The sequence below is a fragment of the Ipomoea nil genome, unplaced genomic scaffold, assembly GCF_001879475.1.
Source record: "Ipomoea nil cultivar Tokyo-kokei standard unplaced genomic scaffold, Asagao_1.1 scaffold3238, whole genome shotgun sequence".
Lineage (NCBI taxonomy): Eukaryota > Viridiplantae > Streptophyta > Magnoliopsida > Solanales > Convolvulaceae > Ipomoea > Ipomoea nil.
Genome location: NW_017619666.1, coordinates 1403866 through 1414673, shown reverse-complemented (window position 1 = coordinate 1414673; position 10808 = coordinate 1403866). Strand labels below are relative to the sequence as shown.

Below are 10808 nucleotides of genomic sequence, written 5' to 3'. Positions count from 1 at the left end.
GTATCCTATCCATTAAAAAAAAAAAAAAAAGCTTTTTATTAAGAGATAAAAGAACCCTTCATTGTCGACTCATACAGACAGGCACAGCTGGGTCTCTAACATGTTTGGTTAAAGTTGAGGGATGTATATAATCATGTTTACTTGATGATTATCTTTTATGTTACTCCTTTCATCTTATTTTGTGTCTGGTTTGGTCAATGAGACTTGACTAAAATTTATTTTTTTCAATTTTTTATAATTTAGTATGAGTATATATAAAATTTATATATTAAAATTACATTAAATGTATTATTAAATATAAAAAATTTAAATTTAAAAATAATTTAAAAAATACTAAAAATACTTGAAAGAAGAATGAAAATGCTTCTGCTAAAACTTTGCTCTCCAATTCACTTTATTAGCTCATCCTTGGCTAATCAATTCCTTCAGATTCACTAAAAATTAAAGAAATTTAATTGAATCTGATAGTAATAAATTATAAATTGTTGTAAATTAGATCTTCCTTAAGAGCCACTCTTATTAATAACGTTACTATTTGATACACACACAATGGGATAATTGCAAATGAACCATGGGGTGTGGGCCCTTAGGGTTGGGGTTCAACCTTTTGAAAAGAACAACACTAAAATAGGAGTAAGTGGGATAATGGTCATATTGAAACAAATCTTTATAACACTCCACATGGTCAATCCAGAAAAAAATGTCAGTGCAAAACATTATAGTTTGAAAAACAATGAAACACTTAAAAAAAATAGTCATAAATATGGTTGGATATAGTGCAAAACATTATAGTTTGAAAAACAATGAAACACTTAAAAAAAAGTCATAAATATTGTTGGATATAAACGAAAACTAAAACATATTAAAACTTTATAAACATATTCATAACAAAATATGAAACATAATTAATTTGATAAAATAATTAAAATAAAAAACATATTATAAATTATACATCTCATTATATATATATATATATATATATATATATATATATGTATATATATATATATATATATATATATATATATATATATATATATATATATATATATATATATATATATATATATACACAATTCTAATAAGAGCCAATAATGTTAGGCCCTTAACTGGAACAAAAAAATGTCGGTCCTATTGTTTCTTAAAATAAATGGTTCATATTATACTATTGTTTCTTAAAATGAATGGTTCATATTATTTTTATTTTAGTATTTTTTTTTATTGATTTTCCTTATTTGCCCTCTATTATATTATTTTCTTCCCTTAAATAACCTAAATTCCGTTAGCATAAACTAAAGTAACGGAATATTCCGTTAAGTATTTATTATTTTAACTTATACATTAATTTCTATAAGAAAAGTCTTAGTTTCGAACCACACCCCAATTAGAGTTGGCATAATTGTTAAACATATACTACGAATATGTTAAAATATATTTAAAATATATATAATATAAAATTTAACATAAACTTTGTTCAAATAATTAGTCTGACTAAATACATAACATTCAAAGTTAAGCATCAAAGATTATAAATCAAGAACTTTAAAAATCATTTGATCAGAAAAAAATTTAATATTCTTTTGATTATTTAAATCAGGAAAAAACTTAATATTTCAATTATACTTTTGCATTAATATTTTTTGTATGCATTTTTTTTTAAATAAAAATCAATGATTGCATTATTTGTTGATGAAAAGTATATACGCCACTTTATTACTCTTATTAAACTAAATAAAGTAGTAGCTACAACAAAAAATAATACATATGCATTTAATTAATTTAGAATTAGATGTCTATAATGCCTTTATTTAAAAAAAAAATATTCATTATAAAAAATTTAAAAATAGATATAATTTCATTAATTATATTATCTTTATTTTCTACAATTCAAAGATTCATTACCTTCAAATTTATCAATTTATTATATTCACTGCATTGTCCATTGTCTTCTTTTTACATTATCTTGTAATTAAATATCAAAGTTATAATACAAAATACATTATATATATATTTATTTACCAAGTATTTTATACAAATATAATAAATATTAATATTAATATTTTGTTCAATACTTTCACATGATAACCTACGACACACATCTCACAATGCAGGAAACATGTAGGGGAAAACTACCACTACCAAATATCGAATTAGAAAATTCAATAAATATTATCTTGCATTTATATATTTTGAATTACCGATTTAAATAAACAAATTCAATATTTATTTACATATGCATGAACATCTCCGATATAATATTGCGTTGATATACTTTGAAATACTTATTTAAAAATAATCATTGGACATTATCCCATTCGCGCAAAGCGCGTAAAAAAAAACTATATATATATATAAAAGCGAAAAGCCATAATGAAACATTTATGAAAGGGATTAACGAAGCAATAAAAGAAAACCCTATGTTGAGAGAGGTAGGATTCAAACCACAAACATCTCCTAAGTCCACACATGCCTTTGCTAACTCGTCCAACTTAACTATTGTTTATTTTTATCAGTTTTCAAATATTTATATGTAAATCATGTACTATATATATATATATATATATATATATATATATATATATATATATATATATATATATATATATACATACAAAGGCTATATATGGGGTGGGGGTGGGGGTGGGGGTGGGGTGAGTGGGAGCAGCTGTCCCCACGCTAAATCCGCCCTTGCACATGGCCATTATCCTTCCATACTCATACCTTGTATAAAAAAAAAACCTTATTATTAATCAAGGGGGGAAATTTTAGTTGATGAAAAGAGTACACGAAATATATTAAATCATGTGTTGCATTAGTTGTCTCATTAAAAACCTTAGTCTAAAAAAACTCTGTGGAAAAAACTTAGGTAAGGGAAAAAGAGTACAACCATAAGCCTTCGTGACATAATTTTTAGGATTTTCAGGGTTTGTCTATTCAAGTGTGCCTAGATATTGTCGCTCTCATTGAAGACAACCTTTCAAGCCTGTGCATCTCAATTTTATGAACATATTTCTCAAATATGAATATAGGCAAGGACTTAGTGAACAATTATGCTAGACAGTCACTAGAGCAATTATTCTATAAAATAATATTATGACTATTCTAGAGATCATGTGGATTGAATCTTGACACTATATATTTTGTCAAATACCCCTTAATATACTCATTTCTTATTTATACAACATAAGCTTTAATATTCTCATATAGGACACTGGGGGTAATCCATGGCATAACCAATTTGCAACATAGCATTACAGGGATCGGGCAAATAACTAGTATTCAAGTAGCCTACCAAAAACAATATCTATGTTTCTTACATAAAGTATGCCACCACTTCCGCACATTAAAGATACCAGATGATATGTTAAACATTTTCCTAATGTTTCATTATAGGAAAAACACTAAGGCCCTGTTTGGTAAATAGTTAGCCTATCAGCCAATTTTGGCTTATTTGACCACTATTAATTGTTTGATTTGGTTAAAAAATCAATATAAGTGTTTGGTTAATTAGCTTTTTGTAACTCCAAAATGCTAAATTTAAAAAGCTACTCCAAGCAACTTTTTCAATTAGCTTTTTGATAAAAGAAATTATACCAAACAACTATCAGCTAACAGTCAATTCACCAAACACCTTTCTACAATTAGCTAATGTTATCAACTAGTTATACCCTCTAATTAACCCAATCAGCTAATAACTAACTGCCATTTACCAAACAGGGCCTAAATATTGTTGGCATGTTCATCACAAATACAACATCAAGCCTAATGCAATTATGGAACTTCTGGTTATAAAACAGTGCTCTAAGGCAAATAAGTAATGAACTTCAAGTCCCAAAGTATCATTATTATCCTCTTTGAGTCCAAAAATATAATACTTATCCATATGAAACACGTCAAAAATATTTTTTAAAGTAGGTTAACTTGTGTATAAAATTTTCCAAAGAAATACCCAATATATAGGTCGAGATAATACTTGATTTTCCAAGTCTTTCATTTCGAACTCCATCTTCTAGGCATGAACCAATATCATCAAACTATTTATGTAGTTCAATAATATTTATACCATTAACATTACTCCATGCTACAATTATAATCTCAGGATAATTCATCTGTCAACCTTGCGGATCAACTCCCCAAGGTGGAGTCCGTCCACTTTGCGAAAACAATTCCGCAAAGTGGATTCCGCCCACTTTGCAGAAACAATTCCACAAAGTGGCTGGATTCCACTTTGCAGGCAAATTATTGTGTCGATCACGGAAAACATCATCATGAATATTATGAGTAAAAATAATGTACATTATGGTTTAGAATAATGTACATTATGTGTTATAATAATGTAAATTATGTGCTAGAATAATGTATGTTATGTGTTAGAATAATGTACATTTCGTGTTAGAATAATGAAACATCTGGGGTAATATAATCCTTATCAAGTAGTCCCCCAGCCCGAGGCCTGACGATAGTCTACGGAGGAAGGGTTCGGGTTAAGATAATCTGAGTAAGAAACCCATGCAGCCTTTCCTTGTGGGCGGGGATCAAGTGTGGTGAAAATGCACAGTGCCAAACATGGATTAACGTTCGCACGGTTCGCTGGGCACATGTCGGCCGTCTAACAACTGCCTCGTGATCCGTTTTGAATGTTGAAATTTGAAAAGTCTTCCCCATCGTCCACCCTCTATAAATAGGGCGCTCTAGGATGTCCCATTTGCGCTTACTACTCGTTGCTAACTTGAGAGCTTCCCAAGTAGTTTTACTTGCAAACACCCTTTCAACGTTCACCCTTTCTCTTTCATTTTTTTCTTATTATGGGGTCCTCCCCGGTCAGATTAGCCCGAATGCGCATTGCATTCTGGCTTGTTTTCCTCAAATTTATGCTCGGCACAACCTTCTTTAGACCATCGACCACTTTCATTTCCTCTTTCTTTGTTCGGGCATTTCCATCTAAACACGGGGCGGGGGATAGGGGGGGGGGTGGGGGTTTCCCTCATTACACAGTCTCGAGGCCATCACTACAACATAACCCACTTGGGGAAGTATATCTAGTGTTTACTGGTCCCCCAGGTTTGGGCCTTGCAGTTCTGCAAACATACTTTCCCGACTAAGACTCGAGCAGTAACCTCGGTAGCGGTGAAGATCTCCTCAGAGTTCTACAATTATCACATTTTTCCAATCGCGGTTGGTCTCTAAGATCCGAGGTATGGTATGGAGATCAAATATACACTCGAGCAAAAAACGATTACAATTGCGGTGCCACCTCCCCAACCCGATCCGAGTGTAGAAGGTTGCAAAATTACACTCAATAATCATAAATTACATTCTGGAAATATGATTTTGACCATTCGGTTTTTATTTTGCAGATATGGGCTTGGATAAGGGCTTCACGACCGGGTCATCCACTCCTTGAGCCGCTCACCCCAAGGTCACATTAGGAGCCAAGAAGACTGGGACGTTCGAGGGAGTCCCTAGTGAGGCGTTAGTTCTGACCGCCCTTCCCCTAACTACTGCAGTTCCGACCAGCTCAGGGTCAGACGCCTTACTCACCCGGGAAAATTCAAAGAGGGGAATGGATAAGGCCCCCGAACCTAAGGTCGAGGAGATTGCCTCCCAGAAGAGGCAAAAGCGAGCGGCCTCCCCTGATTAGACTTTGGTGATCAACGCTTTGATGGGCGGAGAAGATCACTCGACCACCCTACAGGACAAGATTTGCAGTCTAGTCCCTCGCTACGAGAGTACCCTCGACTGGTCGACTAACTAGGTCGGTAAACGCAATGCTTGGGACATCATGCAGGTTCGCTTTCGCTCCATTTTATTCAATTGTGAACGTTCTCTTGTTTATTTTCCTTAGCACTTGTTTTGCAGATGGCTCACACGATAACTGACCTCTTTTGTCGGGCTAAAGCGGCAGAGCGCATCTATGAGAAAGAGGTTGATCCATTGAAGAATATCCTAGCTCACCGGGACATGAAGATTCAGGATCTCGAGCGGAAGCTGGCGGCAGCCTAGCTAGAGGCGAAGGAAGCTAAGTAGAAAGCTGAGATTGCCATCTCAGATTACCGAGTTTCTGATTCTTTACTCTACGACACGGTTGTTGACTTAGGCCGGCTAGCCACTCACCTGTGCAGTGACCGGGTTATTGTCGAGCCATTCTTTTGGTCATTCTTGAAGACCAAGGTCGGCGGGGATCTTGTCTGGACCTAAGGGAAATGGGCGTTTTCCAGCGGTCAACGGGCCATGCAAACAGAAGTCCGAGCATCATTGGCCGAGTCGCACGAGAACGAAGACCTCGCAGCTGTCTTGGGCATCCTGCTTGATAAAGTCACTGATCCAGGGCCGCTCCCTACACATATCCGACCTCTTCTGAACCGGCCGCTTCGTCGTCCGAACTGGACAAAGAGCAAATTCCCCCCGTTGAGGAGTAAAGTTTTGATGTTTTGGAGCCCATCCCTGATTGTGTCGGGCTATTTCCATTTTGTGAACGTAGATTCCGATAGCTTGGCCCTGATTATGCCAAGCATTAAACTTGCTATCTTTTGAGCTTTTTAATTTAAAATTTCTTCTTTACATTATTCATCTTCAGTTTGAATTTCTGCTTTCGTTTCTTATGAATCTCAGATCGACTCCTCCGAATCATGAGATTAGGTCTAGGTTTTTGCTTAGCCTGGTCGTTCCCTTTATCCTAGAGCTTACCGGTCTAGCGATCTATCAATCGATTTATTACAACTTCCCACTCCAAGGCCTTGCTCGGGCCTAACTAGCCACCTAGCACAGCTTATCGTTGGTCATTCAATCGGCAACTAGGTTTTTAGCAGTCTAGGGATCAATTTATGCCGAGCTGAGGTCAGGTCGAATCACGATCTAATGATCTCAACAGAGGGTATTTATCCCCTTCTGCTTTATTTCGGGCTTCTCGGTCTTGTGACCACGACGTCATTTTTACAAGATGATGACATTTTTCCTTTAAGGCCCATGCTCGGGCTTCTTAGTCTTCTAGCCACGGCATTACTGATCTTCATCGACTTGATGACATGAAGACGCTCCTCCTCAAGGGTCCATGCTCGGGTTTCCCGGTCTAGAGAGCGCAACGTTATTGATCCTTTTTTATCAATTCGAGGATGTTTCTCCTCTAGGGCCCATACTCGGGCTTATCAGTCTTGTGACTGCAATACTATTGATCTTTCTCGATCAAGAACAAGGACGCTTCTCCCAAGGCCCATGCTTGAGCTTCATGGCCTTTTAATTGGACTTGAGCAACCGAAGGGTTGGAAGAAAGTTCAAAAGGTTGAGAAGTGGGCTTGAGATATCAAGTAGGCCAAATGGACAAACAAGTCAAGGTCGAATGGTTAAGATAGTTCGAATGGGTTGAGACAACAAGATATGCCGAATGGTAAAATAGGTCGAATAGTCAAGTAGACTGAATGGACATTTAGGAATTTCGAATGGTTGAGATTCAGAATGATGAGCGGATGGTCAGAGATACGAAAAGTTAGCTGTAACTGCTTAACAAATGATGTGGAATTCAAGGCGACAGGGGGAACGTGTCAGCCTACAATTGCTCCGAGCCGTTATTGTAATATTTATTCTTATCATTATTACTTTTCGAAATTAGCAGGAAAACCACTTTACGCACTTGTACACGTTTTGTACCAATTGACACAATATGAAACTCACATTTAATGTGCTTCTCTCTCCTATTTAGTGCACAAATTACTTTTTACATTTCTCTTTCCTTATCAGCCCACTCATTTCGTACTTATAACCATTGTACCCAGCCAAAATACCTTTGACTATCGAAAAAGTATTTTGTCCATTTGTCTTTAAACCTTCAAAAATTTTCAAAATACCCATTCTTAAATTCGACCCGATTTGAAGGGTATTTAAACCCAAAACCAGGCTACTCCTTTCACTTTTTAGCAAATTGTAAAAAGTCACCCCCTTTCTCTCAAACTCTCTCAAAATGTTCCAACTCTCAAGTTTTCCAGAAATACCATTAATGGCTACTACATCGTCTTCAACCAGTTCCCATCCCAACAGCCTAGTTAATGACCCATCGAACTCTTCAAGAGTTGAGCATGAAGGTAAAAAATGGTCTTATGCTTGACATGGAAGGTCGCTAAAGCATTCCACTGACTGAGCAAACGGAGAAGATCCTGCAATGTCTTCAAGATGCAGGAATGGATTGATGAAGTATGTGTGCCACACAATGTTGCAAAACACGTTATTTATTTATTTATTTATTTTAATATTTAAACAAAATCAAAACTAAAAATTGTAAAATTCTAATACGTAATTACCTAAAATGGCTAAAAGTCTAAAAATTATTTAAAAAATTATAATACATTAGTTTAATTGTAAATTATATAGTATATACTAGATACTTAATTAGTTATATACAAGTATACAATTCAAAGAATTAGTGAATTACAAGTAAATATTTTATACCATTAAACACGTTTAACATTTTCTTAAGAAATTGAATACATAAAAGTGATAAAACTGATAAAATTGTAAAACACTAAAACATTAAACCTTATTAAAATAATAAAATATTAAAACCACAAAATGTCAAAATCACAACTCATAAATCATAATCCATTAATCCATAGTCCATAACTCCATACTCCATACTCCATAGTTCCATACTTCATAGTTAATAGTCCATACAAACTCCAAAAGTTTCAAATAAAGATATCATCATATCACTAGTTCAATACAAAAAAACTTCAAGTCATCAAATTTCAAACAAAGTACATGACAATTAAGTTCAACAAGATATCAAATTCAGGTATTCAATTTTCAAGGTTTTGTTCTCTCACTTCTCCATCTTCAAATTCAACAACCACTTCTTCTTCTTCACTTTCGGATTCAAAGTTCTCTTCTTCAAGCTCCCTCAATCTAGAACTTCGTCATGGTCTTAATGCTTCATCACCCTCCTCATTATTAGCCACTTCATCTTCAACATCAACCTCAACTTCATCCTCAACAATCCAATCTTGTGCCAAGCTTGCATCACTACCAAGTAATGTTTCAACATTTTGCTCTTTTTTCCTTTTGTTCATCAAGTTTGCACTGAATTGCACAAAGACTAGATTGTTTAGGCGATTAGATTCCAACTTTTTTTTTTTTGTATGTATCTACAAATATGCAAAACAAATGCATCAACTATCATTCCATCAAGTGTGCAAACAAAAATAAAAAATAACTAAGTAAAGACTTAACTAACCCTTCAAATGTACTCCTTCTATTTGGTGCATGCGCTCCCGGACCGAATTAACCAACAGCTTCAATCATCAACTTGAAGCTATCTTTCTCAATAACATGAAATGGAATAGTTGATTCATAAGCCCATCTGCATATGTACTCTTCACACGGTTAACTCTCTCCTTGTCAAATGCCTCAATTATCCGCTGTAGCGCCTTGCCCTTTCCTGAACTCAGAGAACTTTCAGGATTTATTTGGTTTGCAAACTTATCCATAGGGCCAATTGGACGAGGTGGCTTCAAATGTCCAAACTGTTGCAAGTCTTGCAACTCATCAACATCAATAGTATTTGTAGGTGTATTACTCAAACTCTCATGTGAATCAATGTTTACCTCCGCTCTTATATTAACTTCTTCAGCTCTCTTGTTCTTCTTTTTGTTCTTTGCCATCATGAGAGCATCTCTACATTTTAATTGATCTTCCTTTGAAACTATGTGGCATTTGCTAACATTCTCTGATATACCAGCAATATGCTCTTTGATTCGATAAACTCCACCTGACATTACTTTCTTACACAATAAACATTTAATCTTGTCCATTGACTTAGTAGGATCATTAATTACCCCATAGTCCCAACCTATATCATTGGACTTTCTTTTTATTGTAGTTGACGTTGTAGATGGTTGAGAAGATCCAACACTCTGACTTTGAGTTTGAATTGGTGGTTGAGAAATATTATTATCATCACTTGTCATACCTGATTATTAATACTTAATAAGTTAATAGTTAATACTTAATAATTATTTAATTAATAGTTAATACCTAATTAGTAATATTAATATATTATTAATGCATAGACATAAGACATATCACATATCAGTGTATACTGTATTCACAAATTCACATTTCAGTGTATTCCCAAATTCCCATACATACCTAATACTCTAATAAGCTAATACCTAATTCACATTTCAACACTGCCTAATAGAAATTCACATATATCAAAAACATAAAATAAAAAATAGAATAAAAACCCTAAATAGAAATACAAATTAAGATTAACGAATCAAAAAGACAAAAACATAAAAATATAAAATCAAAAACATAAATTCAAAATTCAAAAACAGAAAAATGAAAACTGAAATTGAAATTGAAAAGTGAAAAACTGAAATTGAAAACAGAAAAGTGAGAAAACTATGTACCTGACTGAAATTGAACGTTGGGTGGCGGAGGGACCGGGCGGCGTCGCGGCGGAGGGTGAGGCCGTGAGGATGTGCGGTGTGCAGAGGAAGGGTTTCGACTGTCGACAAATGTGGCTGCAATGCTTCACCGTCCGAAATTGTGATTTTTTTTTATTTTTTATTTTTGGGTTATTCGCCAAAACGACGTTGTTTGGCGAATAATCCTAAAAAACAAATTAAAAAATCGGGTTTTGGACGGTTCGGCCAGCTAGGCGGCGCCTAGACTGCCTAACCGGCCACAGAGGAGGTCGATTCCGTCCTTCTTCACGACAGTCAGGCGGTGCCTAGGCGCGATTTTTGAAATATTGGTATCACGACTACAAGACGGTGCACAACATGGACGTCGATGAATTCTACGCCAACGCCAAG

The 10808-nt window shown here is 34.7% G+C and overlaps 1 protein-coding gene across 1 annotated transcript; it reads right to left on the bottom strand.

Annotated features, from left to right (window-relative positions):
- Nucleotides 1–8622: 8622 nt before the first annotated feature.
- On the bottom strand, nt 8623–10520 carry LOC109169001. Its single transcript, XM_019317879.1, has 3 exons — nt 10401–10520; nt 9221–9955; nt 8623–9131 (listed from the first exon to the last, which is right to left on the bottom strand). The coding sequence occupies exon 2, from the start codon at nt 9951–9953 to the stop codon at nt 9288–9290; it is 666 nt and encodes a 221-aa protein (XP_019173424.1). The 5' UTR covers nt 9954–9955; nt 10401–10520; the 3' UTR covers nt 8623–9131; nt 9221–9287.
- Between the last annotated feature and the right edge of the window lie 288 nt (nt 10521–10808).